Genomic DNA, 20,879 nt, shown 5'->3' with positions numbered 1-20,879 from the left:
TTGAGATGGACCTGGGGGCAGGTTGTCAAACCATTTAATCGGTGTCTTTGTTAGAGTAGTTGGGAAGGAGTTGCACCGAGTTGCGTCTGAGGTGCCGGTGAGATACATTCTACTTCGGAAGTTGTTGAGATGATGGCGGGAATCTGTCATGCCATCGTATAGAGTCATGTCGGGTGGTTTAAAGTCTTTTGGGATTTTGGCCTTCATGATATCTTTGGTGAACGGGTCTTGGTTTTTGCGGGAGCTATCTTCGTGGCTGGATCGGGTAGTTTTAGTTTTGAGATCGGCTTCGATCTTTAGGAGCTTGTCCTCCAATTCGCGACGTCGCCTAGCTTCTCTTCGTAAGTCTCTCTCTGCTTCCCGCTAATACTCGACCGCCGTTTCCAGTTGTTTTAGGCGATCCTGAAGTGCCTCCATGGCTCCCGTGCTTGGGGAGTTCTTGTCTTTGTTAAGTTGAGAAGTATCATCTATTGTAACCTTTGCGTTCTTATGTGGCATTCTGTTCTCTAAATCAGAATTGTGGTCATTGTCCAGGTTGTCCGCCATGATGATGGGATGACTTCCAGGTTCTCCAGCAACGGCGCCAATGTTCCGAGGGTTACCTGAAACTGTAGGTCGATCTCGGACGAGATCTTCTGTGCTGGTCGGAGATGACGTGTCCGGCTTGTGGGTGGTGACTAGAGCTGTCGTGTCTGACTTGCTGGACTGGTTGGCTACTGATCCTTTTTCACCGGAGGGTGGTGGTACCTGCAAGGGACTCCGATGCTTAAGTTAGCAAGGGTATTAAGCAGGTTTTTAGTAGAATTAGAGTATGAGTTATACCTGGGTGCTCCAGTGTATTTATAATGGTGAGGAGTAACCTTTCGGGAGATAAGATAGTTATCTTATCTTATCTTTATCTTTGAATGAAGTCATCTTTCCTTCAAGGGAACCGCCTTTATCTCTATAGGCTTGGGCTGCCTTTGGATTTGGGTCGTGTTCCTCTGTTTAGGCCCTTTTTTTGGGCTTTTTCTGGTGATTTGGCCGAGCTCTTTGAGAAGAGGTCGGATAGTCCTGCCCTGAAGAGGTCGGTCGACTTGTCGCCAAACAACCCGAGTCGGACGACTCGACCCAGGGTATGAACACTAACCATTGGACTGTCCCTCTGTCGTGCATTTCCAACTCAAGTTATTCACAAAAATAATCATAATTCACATCCAACACCCTCACTAGTATATATTCACAGGGGTGAGCTTATCCGGAACTTTCACAGTGTCCGGTCACACTTACGACATAGGGTCAGCAGAGTATTGAGTCTCAACCTGGAGCACGTGGTAGCTAGCCACTGCTTCTACCCAGAGAAACTCGTATCTCAGATAATTGGAAGTGCAACCATCACTTTATCAGCTCAAAATCATCCATATTCATACTCAGCCATTCGGCTCATAACATATTCCATAATCAGCCATAATTCATTCTCATATACAGCCATCCTGGCTCATAAATATTTTCTTGATAAATCAAATAATATAATTTCTCAAATCCAAACATTTCTAAATAACTTTTCAAACAAAGTCTAGGATTTTTATAGAAATTTTGGCAGCACCTCCCCTAAAACTTAGACTTTGCCACCCGGTTCGGGTCCCAACTAAACCGTTCCACAATCCTTTTCAACGGTCCAAAAATCCAAAATTAGTTCAAAAGCAAGATAAATCCAACAGTCATCTCATTTTCATATCTCAGAAAAACCGTTTCAAAATCAAATCATTATCAACCGATTAAACTCATTTCCAAAACTTTAAAGAAATAGTTCAGCAACAATTCCATTTATCAAAACCAAACAATAATCTAATCAAAACATATAATCATATTCATCCAAAGTAGCCAAACAATACATAAGACTGGTACAATCACTAAAAGTATATAATTCTCACACTAGTATCTATTTATAACAATTCCAGATAAGAAATAGCTTTTTAGAAAAGCCCCTACCTCAATACGCAAAATCATAGCCCAAACGCCTCACAGAGTTATTTTGTCTCAACCCGAAATCACTGGCAATCAAAACCTTGGCTCTGCTTGCTCTCTCAAAAGCAGAAACAGCTACAAACGGCACAAGCAAATCGGATTCTAACTCCTAAAATCATTAACATCACAAATACTTTACTACATGGAATAGAACACTAATGCAGGACTTTTGAAACAGAAATACTCACTGAATTAACAAAACGAAGCAGCCGCAACTCTAAATTGACCCGGCAGCGGCTCCATCAATAATCTCAAGCGACAGCGGCGATGTAAAACCTTGATGACGGCGACTGTAACAACCACGCAGTGTCAAAAACCTTTCCAGAATTATGGAAGAACAGAAATCAAACTTAAAACCCTTATCGGCAGTGCTTTTTCCGGCGACGGCAGTGGCATCGCAGTAGCTTCAAACAACAAGCAATGGCAGTGGAGGACATCAGCGACAGTGAGAGGCAGTGGAGGATCTGCGACGGTGGAGGTGCGGCCGCACGGGCGGAAACCCCTCCCGTCGATCTCTCTCTCTCTCCTCAAGCTTCCCTCTGTTCAGATCTTGCCGACAGTGGCCATAGGAGCTCGGCACCGTCATAGGAGCTCGACGGCAGTGACAACACGCGACGACACAGCTTCGTGCAGTGGGTCGCGGTCCTCGGGTCACTGGCCGCGTCTTCCTCCCTCAGAGTCGCGCGGCCTCTGTCCGGCAGTGGGCTGAATGGGGACGACACGGGCTCCACAGGACAGCGACGCTCCTTCTCGCACGGTTCTGGTGGCAGCTCATGGATGGACTGAACGGTGGCAGTGCAAGGGCTGCTGCGGCAGCGCGGCCTTCTCTTCCTTCTCCTTCTTCGGCTCTCACCGATCTCATACCTCCTTGTCAGCAGCGGCAGCGACGGTGGCAGTGACGCCCACTGCGCCGCCTTCCCTCCTCCTCCCTCACTCTCTTTTCCGTGGTACCCCCTTCCCTCTACCCCCTTTCTTTCTTCGTGTCTTTCTTTCACTTTGCAGTTGCTGCTGCTATATTGTTAGGGTGCGTTGCATCAAAAGGGAGGGTGAAAGGGAACCGGGTAGGATGCAGCTACTGGGTTTGGGGAACGGGTCACTAGGTTAGGTTTTTTCCAATTTGAGAATTAGGGTTTAGGTAAAAATTAGGTTTAAGGGTAGTTTTGTAATTTCAAATAAAATTAGGGATCATATAGTAATTAGAAATAAATTTTAATCAAACAACAATAATGTATAAAAATACTACTTGTTCATCAATTTTACAAATTATTTTCAATAAAATGCTCAAATCCAATAATTAGAGATAATATAATTAATTTCTTTATTTTCCAAAACAGCAGTATTAATATTTTAAAATATTAATTATTTAGTCCAAATCATATAAAATTCTTATTATTTCATGACTACCAATTCTATAATTTAAATATAGAAAATAATCCAATAATTATAAAATTGGATAATAATCTTAATTTAATTAAAATTTAATTAATCAAAACTTGCTTTAATTATCCTTAGTAAAATAATTTCTGAAATTAAGACTATAAGTAACTATATGATTTGAAACTTGATCATAATAAGACTTTTCAAAAGTTCTGGGTCTTACAGGTGGAGCAGTGAAAGACAGCAGTGGTGGCATATGCGTTTACAGTAGTGGCGGCGGCGTTGGAGGAGCGGCGGCGGCGGCGGCTTAGGCTAGAGAGAGAATGGGAGGGAGAGGGTTAGAGAGAGAGGGGGAGGGTGAAAGGTAGAGAGAGAAGAGGAATTTCGAAGTGAAGAAGAAGAGGGTTTGCTGTTCGATTTTAGGGCACTATTACCGTCGAATTTATCGGCGGATAAATCTGATGGTAACGTAGTGCGGTTAATCAAAACGCAGTGTTCCATGAACTGTTTCTACCGTCGGAGTCGCTATTTTTGGTGCCTATTCCCCAATGGTTCCCGCAAAAAAATTATCAACAGATTTACCATCAGATGTGGTTATCCGACTGTAACTTTTTGGTATGATGAATCTCACCACAAAACCATTGATAAATCCAACGGTGAATTTATCTTTAAGCTGTGACACTAAGTTTGACGGTAATCTGCGATTTTCTTGTAGTGATTATTTTGAGATTTTCTTTTATAATGTATTGATCTATTGGGTATGATTTTATTTTAAAGATTTTTTATTATACCATTTATTAATAATTTCTTTTCAAATATTAAAAGAACTATACTTATGAAAAGAACGTGGATATTAATATATGATTATAAGAAAGATAATATTTATATGTTATTAATAAAATTAAAATTCGTGTATTAATAATCAATTAATGGTAGCAATCTATATGATTGTATTATTAAGAAAAAGATAATATTTTAATTTATTATTAATTATAGTAAACATAAATTATACAAATTATACTATAATTGTACAAAATTATTTGTTTTTAAATTAGTGAATCAAATTAGTATATTATTAATTAATAATTTATTTTGTAATTTTGAAAGTATTATAATTAAATGGATAGACTCTAATTAAAGGATAAATATATTATTCTATTAAAAATAACTTTTAAATTAAATTTTGAGAATAAAATAATATTTTAAATTTTTTATTGTTGTAAATTTTGTAATTAATTTGTTTAAGGTATCACTTTGAGATTTTGTTTTTTGATATATTAAGATATTATTTTATTTTGATATTTTTTATTATATCATTAATTAATAATTTTTTTTAATCTTAAAAGTATTATACTTATGGAAGCAACATGTATATTAATATATGATTATGAGAAAAAATGTTTATATATTATTAAAATTAGAATTGTGTAATAACGCTTTAAACTAATTAATGGTGGGATTGTATTTGATTATATTATAAGGAGAAATATAATATTTTAATTTATTACTAATTATACTATTATCATACATAATTATTTGTTATTAAATTAAAAATTAAATTATTATATCATTAATTAATAATTTTTTAATATTAAAAATATTATAATTAAATACATAGACTCACCTTAAAGGATAAATATGTTAATCTCATAATTAGTTTATTTTAAACCGTTATTTTGAGATTTTATTTTCTGTCATATTGGATACAATTTTATTTTGATGCTCTTTATTTTCTCTCTACATACACATGAATATTTTAGGAGCATACAACTATTAAAAAAAAAATAATTTTAACAATATTAAATATTTTTAAATTTTATTTTATACAAAATTCTCAAATAGAATACATTCTTATGATAGCTACGATTCTACGAATAATGAAAGAAAATAGAATAGAATAAATATTGAATAAAACAGATATTAATTGAATTGTTATTGTTGAATTTAAAAATAAAAATAATAATTTGATGATGACTAAACATTATAATGTTAGGTCAAAAATTCAAAAGTGTGTATGACATGTGTGATCATGTGCAAGCCAACAAGTAAATGAAATTGTAACAAACAAGACTCAATAGCAAACAATTCATGTGGACCATGATAATTGTTACTGATCACAAATCAAGAAAGAAAGTAACACTCTCCTATGACCCAAAATCAAGAAACCAAACTCTTTTTCTCTTCAGCTGCAACCATGTGACTAATCCTAGACTAAGTAAGAAAGAGAATTTTTTCTAGCAAAAGAAAAAAGGTAATTACTAAATCCAAGAAACAAAGGTAATCTATTTTTTGGAGCCAGTTTCACCACTTTTATAGGATCTTCTGGAGATGTCTTAGAAAATTTATTTTTCTTCCCGTGACTACTAGGATTAGTAGAAAACATCTATAAGGGAGCTGACATCATCTGTTGATCAGCTGAGAATAGAGCATCAGGATCATTCTACTCTCCTTCACCAGATGATGGAGGAGTAGAGGAGGAAGGGGCGCGACATAGAGGAGCTGAAACGCCAAAGAGGATTCTCCAGAAGGAGCAGCATCCACCATGACTAAGGTTGTTGAGTTTCATTCTCCTCTACCTTATCTTATTTCTGTTTTTTAGTATCACATTCTATTTTCTGCTTTCTATTCTGAGTTGCATGGTCACTAGCATAATTTCTTTGCTTTTTAGTTAGTTGTTTGTTTTAGTACTTTATGTTTATTTTTTTTTTAAAAAAAGATGTCTCATGTATTGTTCATTGAACTTAAAAAGAAATATCACAAGAAAAAAGAGTAGTAAAATGCATGAGATTTTGAGTTATATATTACGTTGTTCTAGTTATTTTGATGTGGTGGCACTATATCTATTTCTGAATGTATGAATTAACCATGCATATTTGATATTGAAGTTGAGAATATTGGTTCTTGAGAAACAGGAATTTAGAAAAATATTATTGATTCTCTGAAATAAGAAAGATATTTATTCTTGAAGCAAAACAAACAGCAAAAACTAATGAAAAGAAAAATTAAAAGAAAGAGGTCCAAGGCTTTGAGCATCAATGGTTAGGAGGGTCAAAACTGATCTAAAGCTCAAAAGAGTGGTTTTTCATAACCATATGCTTGTGGTGTGAAAGTGTCAAGTAACCCTTGAGACTGAACACTTAAAATTATGACCCATTACTGTTACAGAGTATGCCAAAGGCTCTGAGCATCACTGTTTGGGAGAAGTAAACAGAAAAATTAGAACTCAAAGAGTTTCCCAATTAAGTGCTTGTAGTGTTCTTATTTCAAGTTAAGCTTGAAGACAAAACACTTAGAGTCACGACTAGGCTCAAGGTGCAAAGCACCAAAGAAAAGAAAATAAAAAGCTGTGTTCAAGAATCAATTAGAGCCTAAAAAAGAGAATCTATAATATCATTCGAGTTCTAGTTATGAAGGATACTAATATTTCTGAGCTTCAAAGGATAGTAAGACACCGAACCTATTCAAAATTAGAGTGTCATTAGCCCCATTCAGTAACTAGACCTGAACTTAAATAACAACTCAAGTCTTAAGCATTTTTTCTTCTTGGTCCTATATTATTTTGGTTGTTTGAGGACAAATAACAGTTTAAGTTTGGTGTTGTGATGTGTGAGCATCTTGTACCATTTTTCTTATTATTTTCTAGTTGTTTTTAGTTAGATTTTATTTAATTTTACTTGATTTGAATGTAAAAATCCTCTTTGGATACTACTTTGAGTTGTTTTAGTGTTTTTATGAATTCAGGTGAAACTCAGAATAATTTGACAGAAATTGGAGATAAAAAGAAAAAGCTGGCAGCACTCTCCCTGGGCGCTAAACGCCCCAGCAAGGGACACAATCCAGATTGGCGTTTAGCGCCAGCAAGGCTGACCGAATTTCCCCCTCTTTTGGCATTTCAAGTGGATTTAGCATTTATTAGTTATATTTTTTTTGTAATTTTTATTTACAAACAATATCTTTTGGTCTTAGGATTTATTATTTTATTTTGTTTCCGAATCAAATTAGGTTAGTATAAAAGGAATAAGATCCACCCTTTCTGGGAGATAAGACTGCTGCACGTTTTCAGAACCTTATTTCCTCTATAAGTCATGAGCAACTAAACCTCTTGGTTAAGGTTAGGAGCTCTGTTTATTTCTATGGATTAAGACTATTGCTTTTCTATTTTAATTAATGTATTTATTCAATTTCAAGGATTGTTTTCGTTCTTAATCTTATGAATCTGGGTGAAACGAGAGTATAACCCTTATTCTACATGAGTTCTTGTGATTCTCGAGAGAGTTATCTCGCTTGAACAACAGGTTGAAAATAAATTCCTCCTAAATTGCTAATTACATGAATTAATTGGGATATGTGACATATATGTAATCCTGTTAGCTTTGGGTAATTAGGGTTTTTGTGGCCATAAACTAGTTTTTGAACGTAACCCTCTAATCAGAATTAAGTGACTACGAGAGTGGCGGTTAATGAAGGTTAGAGGAGGCTAAATCATTAAGAGATTAGGGTTTAGACATTTACAGTTTGCCATAGAATGAATCATGCATTGTTAAAATAGTTGGTAAGAACTTTTAATTCGGAAAAGTAAACATCTCCGATGTAAGACCCAAGACTTTTGAAAAGTCCTATTTTGAATCAATCTTAAATTATATATTTATTTATAGTTTTAATTTCAGAAATTATTTTTAGTAAAAATAATTAAAAGCAATTAATTGGATTTGAAGTAAATTAAGGTTTTTATCCAAACTTTATACTTATGGATTATTTTCTATATTTAAATTATAAAATTGGTAGTTATGAAATAATAAGAATTTTATATGATTTGATTTTAGATAATTTAATTTATATCATTTAGTACATTAAGTTAAAGGTAAAGAAAATTAATTATATTACCATGTATTTTCAATTGGAGTAATTTATTGGGAATCAATTAGTATTTTTTTTATATATATACCACAAATAATATTTTAAAGTAATTTTAGAGATTAAATTAGTTTTTAAATATTAATACTTTATGCTCCAATTTTATTAAAATTATTTTACTCAAATTAAACCCAAAATCCCCAATTCCATACACAAACACTAACCCTAATTAAACTACATTTTTTTCCCTATCCTTAATGAAACCCTAAACTGCCTTACCTCCTTCAGCCACCACCAAAATCCCCTTCTTGCCCCAAGCCCACGCAGCACATTCATGGAAAAAAAAGAAAGAAAGAGGGAAAGAGAGATGGGATCGGAGGAAGAGAAGAGAGAAAGGGAGAAGGGAGAGAGAGGGAGACGGCGCCGTCGCTGTGCCGTCGGGAAGGAGATTCGAGAGAGCGAGCACAGAGTTGAGGGAGCAGAGAAGCCACGCCGCCGTTGCACCATGCCTCGCGAACCATTGCCGCATCGTGTCTATCGCCGTTCTCGCAGGCTCCTGTCACAGCCACCGTCCCCGCCGCGAAGTCTGTCGCCGTTGCTGTAGCTGTTAGTGCCGTCGTCCATGGGTGCGGGAGAGGAGAGAGATCCGGGAGGAAGGGAGGATCAGGACCTGTCCAGCCACCGCGTACAATTGCCGCTCCTATCGCCGGCCATCCTCATCAAATCTGCCGGCTCCGAAGCTTCTGGCCGCGACTTCTGGCCGCGCCTCTGCCGCCGAAGAGCGCTGCTGCCACCGGAAACCGCCTTTGAAGCCTGTGTATGTTGGAAACTGCCGCCGGAACCCCTGTCTTTTTGGTAAGCACTTTGTTTCTGAAACTTCTTGAAATCAATGTTCTGTTGCAATCTGTTGGAGATTCTGAGATGCTGGTACCGTAGGTTTGGGTTCCGGTATTTGCGCATCGAAATTAAGGTTGTTATTGAACCACCGGAGCTTCGGCGAGTGCCGGAGCTGCCGCCTGATCGGTTCAGGGGGTCACTACTGCTTTGTTTCTCGTGGTGAGGTTATTTGATTCTATTTCAATTTAACGTAAATGTTCCATTACTAATTTCGTTCTATTCCACTCAATATCAATTTCGCTTTAAATTCCAATTTATGTCAGAAAAGTGTTGTTGCCGCGATTCTTGATGCCGCTGTTGATATTGTCTGAAAATAAACAAGGTTGATGTCGCTGCTGTAAAATTGAAAATAAACAAAAGTGGAATTGATGACTCTAACTACTGAGCTTTGACTAAATCGAGGTAGGGATTTTCTTAAAATCTATTTTATATTACAGAGTTGTGATAAATAGATATTGATGCAAAGAAATTTACTTCTGTGATTATATTTGTCTTATGGATGTGATGGTTTGTTGGACTGAATTATTGGATGCTTGATTGCATGAGTGGTGTGTGGTTGTGGATAAAAACCGGTTTGGAATGTCATTTATTTGATTATTAAGAAAGGTGAATTTTTTTGGTTTTAGAGTTTACTTAGTAATATAAATGAAACGATTTTGGAAATAATTTGAGATATGAAAATAAATTGATTCTGGGAGCAGTTTGATTGTAAGTTGGTTTGATTTTATGAATGATTTAATATTTGAGCTGATTCGATTTTAAAAAGAGTTTTATTGTTGGTATTGGTTGATTTGAAAATAATTTGACATTGAAACTAGTTCAATTCTGGAAAATGTTTGAGATTTAGAAATGGTTGAGAAAAGGTTTGAGAAATATTTGGATGGGACCCAAAAAGGGTGGCAGTGTCCGAGTTTTAGAGGAGATGCTGCCGAAATTTTATAAAATTGAAAGTTTTATTTAAAGTAATTAATTAAAAAGATTTTTTTTAAGCATTATACATTTTAAGATTGATTTGTCTATCAAAGAAAGAATTTTATTTTGGAATTGAGATTGTTAACGAACAGAATGAAAAAGAGAATGATGAGGATTTTCTTTGAAATATGGCTTTGAAATGAACTTGGAAATGAGATTTGGATTGATGAATGATTATGATGTTGAGAATGTTGAGATGTGAACTTTGAATTATTCACATGGCTTTTGAATTTAAAATATCTGAGATACGAGGTTCCTTGGATTAAGTGTCGTGGCTTGCCACCACGTGTACCAGGTTGAAAACTCGATACTCTGTTGACCCTACGACGTAAGTGTGTGACCGGGCACTATATAAATTCCCGGAAATATTACCCCCATTGAGTAATATTGATTATTTGAGAAAAAGCTATACATAGACTCTTGGGGATGCACGTCGGGGGGACAGTCTAAGTACAATTCAGACTTGTCGGGTTGGCTGGATAACTGACAGATGAGCCTCATCAGCCATAGGACAGGCATGCATCATATGCATTTGTATGCTTTTCTTGAGTTTGAACTTGTTTTGGTTTGCCTGATTGCTAAACTATTCGTAACTGCTACTTGAACTATTTATTGTAACTGCTGCCTACTTGTGCTTTCCTTGTCTGCCTTGCCTATGTTTGTCCTGGCGTGCTACATTTGAGATTGAACTTTGGTGCTGAATTAATGATTGTGTTGTTTGATTGCGTGGTTGGTTTCTGATTGAGATTTTCTTATAAGAAAGGAAAGGTTTCGGATTTCTGAAAGATTAAACATTGTTTCTTTGAAAAAGTTTTGAACGATTACCTATTGGTTTTTTAAAAGATTCATAAGGCAATGATAATCACTGAGCTTGAAAACAGTTTTCCTATTAAATATCTTCTTATGACAACTTTGAAACTCCATGATGAGACTGTGTGGTTAGGTTCTCACCCCCTACAGTTTTACTTTTTAGGAACCGAATGAAGAAGCATTAAGAAGAGTCCTACTGAGTTTGGTTTATATACTGTTGTGTTAATTACATTATTTTCTTCCCTCGTCTTTGTTATTACAAGTTTGTAAGAGGGACAGGAATTGTATGTTTTATATGTATATTATATTATGAGTTATTATGTAAGGAGTCTTGTATATGAATCTATGCCTGTTTGTATTTTTCTTAAGATAAAGTGTTTATTTCCGGTTTTCAAAGAAATTAGCGATACGGTGTTGAGTCACAGGCTCCTATTTTAATATTTAGTATGTAAAGTAGTCGTAATACTTCTTGCTATCAGAGTAGCGCAGCCGAAAGCGTGACTTCTAATAGTGAGGGTGTTACATCCGAAGCCTTAACTGTTTTCTCTTATTGTTTTTACACCAAACATTTTATTTGCTTTCTTTACTCTCTTGTCTATTGTTTTATATGAATTTCAACCATCAAAATCCCTTTTTGTTCGCCTAACTAAGCCAGTTGGATAACCATTGTTGCTTAGTCCGACATTCCTCGTAGGATCAACCCTCACTCACCTAAGGTATTACTTAGATGACCCGGTGCACTTGTTGATTAAGCTGTGTGAGTTTCTAATTCGCACACCATTTATCCACTGAAAATTATTTTAAAGATAAAGCAATTCTTGCACCAACTCTAGACTGTGTCACTGATGTCAACAACAAGATGATTGCAGGGTTACCTGAAGAAGAAAAAGTTTACTTAAGTTCTAACTCTATTTGTACGGAGGATGAAAAATATAAAATTCGAGTTAGATTCCTTCTCACTAAATATTCTAAATGAAAAAAATTATTCAGATCTACCACCACACAAATTGATTGTAAAAGAAGGCGCCCCTGTCATGTTACTGCAGAATATAGACCAAACTAATGGTTTGTGCAATGGAACGTTGATAAACTCATATTTTATGATATATTTTGTGCTTAGTTTGAGTGATTTATTCAATCCTTCACCCACTTATTCATGTTAATTGCATGGTTTTACTTCTCCTTCCTTATTATGTGATGTATGTGAAAAACATGTTTCCTATGCTTTAAAATTAATTATTTTAATTACCTTTATTTCCATTCGATGCCGTGATTATTGTGTTGAGTAGTTTCAGATCTTCTAAGGCAGGAATGACTCAAAGGATGGAAAGGAAACATACAAAAATGGAAGGAAAGCACAAAATGGAGTCCTTGAAGAAACTAGCATCCATGCAATCGCTTGGACGACGCGATCGCGTACCAAGCGCGAATCAACAGCGACGTGGCCGCATGACTAACGCGACCGCACGCCTTAAGCAGAACGAATATGACGCGGTCGCAAGACTGACGCAACTGCGTGGCAAGGAAAAGCTCCGAACGACGCGACCGCGTGACCCACGCGGACGCGTGACAGAGACCACGCACCAGAAATTGCAGAAAACGCTCCCAGCGATTTCTGAAGCCCTTTTTGGCCCAAATCCAAGTCCAGAAGGCATAGACCAGAGGTTATGAAGTGAGGAAATGCATCCATTCAGGGAGAGCTTGCCAATTTTTACTTTCCATGAATTAGATTTAGTTTAGAGAGAGATTCTCTCTCTCTCTTTAGGATTAGGATTTAGATTTAGGATTTTTATTCACTTTCAGGATTATCTCTTTTGATCAGGTTCAATATTCCTTTTATTTACTTTTGCAAGCTACTTTATGAATCCTTTCATGTTACAGATTATTTGAATTAATGTTATTTGAGGTATTTCAGTTTAATATTGATTTTTCTTATTCATGCTATTGTTACTTTTACTCTGAAGACATTTTTATTCCAAGTAGATTTATTTTTCTCCTTTTGGTCTTGGTTAAGAAATCAGTAACTCAGGAGTTATCCAATTCAACAGCATAATTGATAATTGTTATCTTTGTTAACTGAATTGAACTTCCGTAATTCCAATCTTTTCTTAGGAAATAAATAGAATTCGAAGATCAAACCAATTAATCCCTTGACCTTCCTTTATCTTAGTAAAGGTTAACAAAGTAGAATTAGGAGTCAACCATCATCATCATTGCTAGGGATAGCTAGGATAGGACCTCTAATTTCTCATACCTTGCCAAAAGTTTGCTTTACAGTATTTATTTATTTTCAATTGCCATTTAATTTACTTGTCATCAAATTACTCGTTCCTCATTCTTGAAACCCCAATTTTACAATCTCCATAACCGATAATAAGAACATACTTCCCTGCAGTTCCTTGAGAAGACGACCCGAGGTTAAATACTCGGTTATCAATTTTAAGGGGTTTGTTACTTGTGACAACCAAAACGTTTGCACGAAGGGGATTTTTGTTGGTTTAGAAACTATATCTACAACGCGACTGTTTTTATGACATTCTTTACTGGAAAAAATCCTCGCTCGTCAAAATGGCGCCGTTGCCGGGAAACTGCTAACGTGTGCCTTATTATTGGTTATTGTAAATATTTTTCTTTTACTTGTTTATTTATTTTTGTTTTTTCCTTTCTAATTTTATTTGCTACTATGAATTCTCACCCCTCTCGCTTTGAGTTTGGCTCTAACTTTGTTGAAGGAAATAGAAGTTATAGTAGGAATATGCATCAAGGTCAGACCAATCAAGGATGGATGGAGCCAAGATGATCTAATCAACCCTTTAGGCAACAACACCCTCCAAGATATCATGGACAACGACCAGTCTACAATGCATACCCAGCTGATAGATATGGTGGACAACCTTGTAACTACCAACAAGCCCAACCCCGTGCCTATAGACCATCCTCTCAACATAACCTCGAACCACCACACTCACAAGCTTCTCTTCACCATTCGCCACCGTATGATCCTTTCCTACCCCAGTTCCAATCCAATCACCCCCAATCACCACCACTTCACTATGTTTCATGTCCAAGTCCATCACCCCCAGAATCAGAGGTTCGCCTCAAGGCAACAGTAAATAAACTTCAAACAACCATTCGACAACTGGAGCAAGTAGTAATTCAATTAGCTTCTAGACGCGCAAACATTCAAGGATCAACCACAGCCCCATGTGGATAATCTAATGAAGAGCGTAGTATGAAGGAGACACTAGAAACTCCAGTGGACAAGACAGAGCATGAATTCATACTGGAACAAGTAGAAGATGTTGTCATTGTACAAGAAGAAGAGTTGGTTGAAGATCTGGGAGATGCTGAACCTCCATGGGAATTCAGAGCTGAAGAGAAATCCGTCAAGGACATTACAGTTAATGCTAAGGAGGATAGCGCACAATCCCCAAGGCAAGTCGTTTATGAAGAATCAGACGGAATAATCCAAGAAGCAAATTCTCTTGATGATGACAGTCACAAGTCAAGTTCTCTTAGTAATGAACTTGCATCTGCAAGTGAGTTCTCTGAGATCGACGAATCTTCCCCAAATGAATACGAGGATGATGCAGAGGTAGATTTCTCTCAACCTCCAATCTATGACTCAAGTGATGAGGAAGACATAGAAGACTTTGACCAGGGTGATGATGCATTTGAAGATCCTTGCAAAGAAGTGGAGGAATTCACAGAAGAGCACAAGGGAGTAGAACTTACAGAACCACCAGAAACACCTTCCCCAAGGCCATTACCACCTAATACAAGCTTCAAGTGGGTACAATCCTTAACTTTTAACTTTACTTATTCACTTGAATATGGTTTACTTGAAACAGATGGCCAGCTTAGAGCTATCTGCGGCTTTAAGAGTAAGAGGGAAATGGCTCGTGCTCAGAGCTGGTGTACAAGGTTCAATAAGGTTCCACGCTTCAACTTGAAGTGCACGGATTGGCATCAAAATCAATCGAATAGATCTCGGAAAACGTTTGGTTACCATGGTGAGAATTTACTTTTTAAACCGCCCGGATGGAAACATGGAGATCAAGACGGAGGCGGATTTAAAAACAAGGCTTGGGATCCTGGAATCTATTCTGACATTCGTCACCCCAGGAGCCTGAAAATCTGTTTGAAGCTGCTCAGAAGCTTTACATGCCTAGTTTGGGACCCCGGAGGCTATTGGCATTCCAAGCACTGGTGGAGATTTCTGGATGAATTTAAACACAAGCCACCATAACAGGAAACTCTTCAAATGTCCAACTTAAGGACTTTAACTAAAAGTGCTAGGTGGGAGACAACCCACCGTGGTATGATTTTTCTTTTGCAATTTTAATTTTATTTAGTTTTGTTTGTTTTTGAATTTTATTTTATTTTATTGAACCTGGAATCATGCATAGCATTCACATTAAGCACTGCATTCTGCATATTGCATTCCGCATTCTGCATATAAAAAAAAAGGGTGCGCAACGCGATTGCATGCCCCATGCGATCGCATCAATGGCGAACTACACTTCCCATGCGACCGCGTCATCCACGCGGCCGCATGACCTGGAAATCGGCGTAAGGATCCAACGTCCAAAAAGTTAGGCTGGAATCGTGCGGCCATTGTGCGTCTAGCACAAAATGGCCCACGCGATCGCATGCCCCATGCGATCGCATCACTTGCACACAATCAATCCCACGCGACTGTGTGAGCGACGCGACTGCGTCGCATGGATTACACGAACACCCCCTAGGAGACAGAGAGTTGCACTGAAACAACACTGGATTCATGCGTTTAGCACAAATTCCAGCCACGCGATCGCATGCCCCACGCGATCGCGTCATTTACTCTTTTTGCCCTCCGCGCGATCACGTCATCCACGCGATCGCGTCAACCACCCATTTCGCACCAGCCACGCAACCGCGTGCTCCACGCGGCCGCGTGGATTCAAATTATAACCCCCCAGGTCACGCGAAACCCTATTCTCGCGCCCCCTTTGAACCCACCTCCTTCCTTCTCTCCTCCTCCAAACCACAACCACCACCCAGCCACCACCGCGCTACCACCCCGACGCCACCGACCACTCAGACTCCACCGCCACCCAACCCTCTCCCTCCTTCCCCCTTCTTTCTTCCTCTTTCTTCTTTCTCCCTCCTCCTCCACCACTGCTCCCTTCCGCACCACCACCCACCGCCGCCAACCGTCCCAACCGCGCAACCTCCCACCACCACCCGCAACCCCAACCCTCTCCCCTATCCCCCCCATTACCCTTCCCAAAGCCCCTACCCCCTAACAGCAGCAACCGCCGTGCCCACTGCCGCCAGCCGCCACGCCGGACGTCACCGCCACCACCCCAGCCACCTCTGTACCCCAACCTCCTTCTTTCGCCTTCCAGGTTCCGCAACACGCAATCCCTTTTACCCGTTCGTAGTTTATTCTTATTTTTCCGTTTATGTTCATGTTAGGATAGTTAGATATGCATGTTGTAGTGGATTTTAGGTTGTTAGGTAGCCTAGGATGTGGTTAGTGGATTTAGGTCTGTTTACTTGCACAGTTCTTGTTTCTGTTTTATCAAATTTGCGACTCTGCTGCTGCTGTGATCTTGTTTATATGCTGTATTTCTTGTATATTGCTGCTCTTTACACTGAATTTTCATGCTTATATTCATTATATGTAACTGCAGCTTGATTTTTTTAATTCATATGAACTGTTTGATTGCTGCTTATTTTCCAGGAAAGTCCTATTTTAGCCGGAATGCTGCCCAAATTTCTGTAAAATATTTCTGTTCATATCTTGGTTTTGGCATTTTCAACTGTGCTTTCCTATAATTTCACCGAACCAATTCATGAATGCTCAGGCACGCATTCTTATTTTCTTTGATCTCCTGGTTCATAAACTGCAATTTTGATGTTTGATTCCTATTTTTACTTTTTTTATCTCTATTTGAATCATCATCAAACTGTCTTACTTGTTTGTATATGAGTTACCTATAGCTTCTACCTGTGATTACTTGGTACTTGGACTTTTTTCATTATGCCTCTTACTTTAACCCATTTTTCACTAACTCACTAATTTTAACTCTAACCAACCTAACCTTTTCAAAACTTTTTTTTTATTATTGCTTTTCTTTCACTCTCTTTTACCATTCTAACCAAGGCATGATGTTAATTTTTCTATTTAACTCGTATTCAATTACATTGTGGATTGTGATTTCTTCTTTTCAGACTTTTCACTCCTATACAATCCTAAATGCACATTTTACTTAACTCATATTCATTATCCTATTGCTCCTTTGCCACTTTGTGTTTTCTTTGATTATTTGCCTATTTGCTTTCATATTTTTATTATATCCTGGTTTTCTGTTTTTCAGGATGTTAGATTCCCAGAGAAGGGGAAAAGGCAAGGCTACTTCTGGCAAAAGAAAAAGAGGAGAAGCCTCCGTGTCTATCATCGACCTCATGCATGATGCCTCATCGCGGGAGAAAGCCTTTACCCCGCAGGAGAAGGCCGACCAGCTACTTCCCGCCAATGACTCAGTAAAGTTTGCAAACCGATACTGTGAGCTGAAGTATCCGGTGTTTGCAAACTCCAGGAACCTATACCTGGAGCGGACTTTGAAGATCCCAGAAGAACTCCAGCAATATACCTCTGATCAGATCAAACAAAGAGGCTGGTTCTTTCTGGAGAGACCTCTGACTGAGGTTAATGCATCTTGGGTTAGGGAATTCTACTGCAACTACTTCAAAACTTCCCTAGATGCAGTGAACCTCAGAGGGAAGCAAATTCTGGTTACTGAGGAGGCAATAGAAGAGGTTCTGAAACTTCTGCCTAAGACTGATCAGACAGATGGCTATCAGAAAGTTGAGGAGGATATGCGCTATATGCGATTTGACTGGGATGCAGTCAAGGCCCGGATTGCCCTTGACCCGTCAGTTCCTTGGATCATGGGTCAGAACACCACCATGCCCAAAGGGATCAAGCGGATTTACCTGAACGATGAGGCTCGGCTATGGCATCAGATCTTCAGCAACTACATTATGCCGAGTACTCACGAGACTGAGATACCAGCCGCTATGATCACCCTCCTTTGGTGTGTGATGGAGGGCAAGGACCTGTACTTGCCACGCTTTATCCGGCACTATATGGCCAGAGTCCACGTCCGCGGCACTCTTCCCTTTCCCTATCTGGTTACCCAGTTGGGCCGTCGAGCTGACGTGCCATGGGAGGATGCTGATGAGAGGCCACCTGCTGCAGAGTGCAAGAAGCTTATCCCGCACAGCAGGAACTTCCTGGCCCTGGGCTACAGAACTCCATTCCTGACTGCCACTGCTGATGATACAGCTACACCATCTGCTGGTCCCTCTTCCTCCACTGCTGCACCACCTACCCCTGCCACCACCACTGCACCTCCACCTGCCACAGAGCCTGTCTATCATCTGGTGCAGTGCTTGTTTCGACGACTTGACCAGATGGAGCGTCACAACAAGCGACGCTATGAGCACCTGAAGCTGATGATACGATCCGGCGACATCCCCTCCGAGCCTGACACACCATCCGAGGCATCTGAGGAGGAGGTGGATGCGCCCGAGGCAGAGACCCATCCCCAGGGAGAGGCAGAGCAGGCAGACACCCAGCAGGCAGCACCCCAGCAGATCCAGGCTGCAGATTCTGAGATCCCCATTCAGACAGCCCCTCCTCTCCAGCAGCCGGACATTCAGCCAGCCACCACAGAGACACCAGCTACCATCCCTTCCAGTGATGACACCCCTTCACACCCTGCTTGAGTGAGCATCAAGGACGATGCTTCATTTTAAGTGTGGGGAGGTCGCCATCTCTGGCGTATTATTTTGGTGAACCACTACAGACTCTTTTTCTTTTATTTTGGATATTTTTCTGTATTTTTCTCTTTATTTTTTATTTTTATTTTCTGAGTATTTATACATTGCTACTGTTTATGTATTTTTACTCTATTTCTGCATTTTGCATTTTTAGTTCATATTTTAGCCACTTAGTTGCAATTCTAACTTATTAGTTATAGAAATTGTGGATTGATTAATATAGTTTATCCTTTTTAGCATAAGATAACTCAGAATAGATTGAAGGCTCATAAAAAAATGGGTCTGGACCTCTTGCGGGAATGATTTGGAAGATCCAAAACAAAAAATAGTGGTATTTGCTAGCAACAACATAATGGAGGCAGTTCAAGATCCGACCCCTCTTATCTTACTAACTGGAATCAAAGAATTAGTAAATCTGTTCCGCCCAAAATGGGAATGGGCTAGGACATTTTTTTCAAATATATTTTTTAAGTTCAAATTTTGTAAAACCGAATAAACGGGCTTATAGATAAAAGACAAAAAGAAAAAAAGGAAGTAAACTAGAGACTTTAACAGAATCAAAACAACCCACACCTTGTATATATAGCATTACATGTTAGTTAACAACACTTCATCAAGGAAAAATACTAGAACTTTAAAGCCATTCAATATAAGTTTTACATTGAGAATAATGAGAATTTTTAACTAAACTTGCATGACATACATAAGTGATAAATGATTTTTGAGCTAGAGAACACATAGCCTGTAAGTTTTGAGCTTAATTGTATGGTTACATTCAAACCATAATTTTTATTCCTGTGTGTTCCGCCCTTCTTTTATATTCTGATGTTCTTTGCTTTGCTTTAATCTATATGTCTAATTATAGAATATAGAATATAGAATATAGATACATACCAAAAGAGTAATTGAGGCCATCATTTGATTTTAGCTCACTTATCCCAAAAATAACCTACCTTTTACATCACCCTTGTTAGCCCCCTTGAGCCTTTAAATTCCCTTTTATTCTATTAGCCACACTACTAGCCTTAAGCAGAAAAATAAAATAAAATTCCAAGTTGAATCCTTGGTTAGCTTAAGATAGAAAATTATGAATAGTTTAAAATGTGGGAAACCTATTAGGAACATGGATGATAAAAACAAAAGGTAGAAGAGTTGAAAAGAATAAAATAACTCAACTTAAGAAATTTTTGGGAAGCATGCTTATGAGAAATCAAAGTGATTAAATAACCATGTGCATAAAAAAAATTTAAAAAAAATTTTCAGTATTTAATAAAGGGGATACAAAAGAATTCCCCAAATGCAAAAATAAAAGCAATGCACATGGAATGAGAACAAAAGTTGAAACATGAGCATGTAACATCCAGAAGTGGGAAAAATATGGGAAAATAGGTAAATAAGTTTTGTTTTACTAAGTATGTATATTAGGTGAGATCTTAGTCTAATTAAGGATTCACTTATTAGCTCACTTAGCCTTATACATATATCCTTAACTTTACCTTGGCCCCATTACAACCTTAATTAAATACCTCGTGATTTTTGGTATGACTGTATTCTATAATTGTTGATTGGTTAGATGAAGAACAAAGTTATAGGAAGGAAGAATAAAAAGAGGAATAGAGTGATTAACCCAATAAACACTGAGTGATTAGAGAGTAAACACAAATCCAGTGAGGGTTCAATAGCTCATTAACATTTATCTCTGTTTGAATTATCTAATTGTCTTGCAAGTTCATAAAATGTTTTTTCTCCCATCTCAATTGTAAAAGTGCTTATTGATTATCTAAGGCTTGGCTATATATACATATATGACTCCTTGAGAATGTGAATTAATTTAACTACCTGTAAGCTTTATATATAAGTGAATAAATTAGAATTGCATGATGCATCATTTATTTAGGTAGTTGCATTTAGATTAGATTGCATTGCATGACATTCCATCACTTTAACCTTACTTATTACCTTGGATTTAGCATGAGGACATGCTATTGTTTAAGTGTGGGGAGGTTGATAAACCCATATTTTATGATATATTTTGTGCTTAATTTGAGTGATTTATTCAATCCTTCACCCACTTATTCATGTTAATTGTATGGTTTTACTTCTCCTTCCTTATTATGTGATGTATGTGA

The 20,879-nt window shown here is 38.0% G+C and overlaps 1 protein-coding gene across 1 annotated transcript; it reads left to right on the top strand.

Moving 5' to 3' along the window:
* The first annotated feature begins 8,860 nt into the window (after positions 1 to 8,860).
* LOC148550406 (uncharacterized) lies at positions 8,861 to 9,446 on the top strand. The gene is made up of 3 exons (XM_088492881.1): positions 8,861 to 9,093; positions 9,175 to 9,291; positions 9,404 to 9,446. Exons 1-3 carry the CDS (start codon positions 8,861 to 8,863, stop codon positions 9,444 to 9,446), a joined length of 393 nt encoding a protein of 130 aa, XP_088349007.1.
* The last annotated feature ends 11,433 nt before the right edge of the window (positions 9,447 to 20,879 follow it).

Source organism: Arachis ipaensis, chromosome B7 (genome assembly GCF_059453495.1).
Source record: "Arachis ipaensis isolate K30076 ecotype BB chromosome B7, ASM5945349v1, whole genome shotgun sequence".
Lineage (NCBI taxonomy): Eukaryota > Viridiplantae > Streptophyta > Magnoliopsida > Fabales > Fabaceae > Arachis > Arachis ipaensis.
This window is presented reverse-complemented; position numbering and strand designations above follow the sequence as displayed.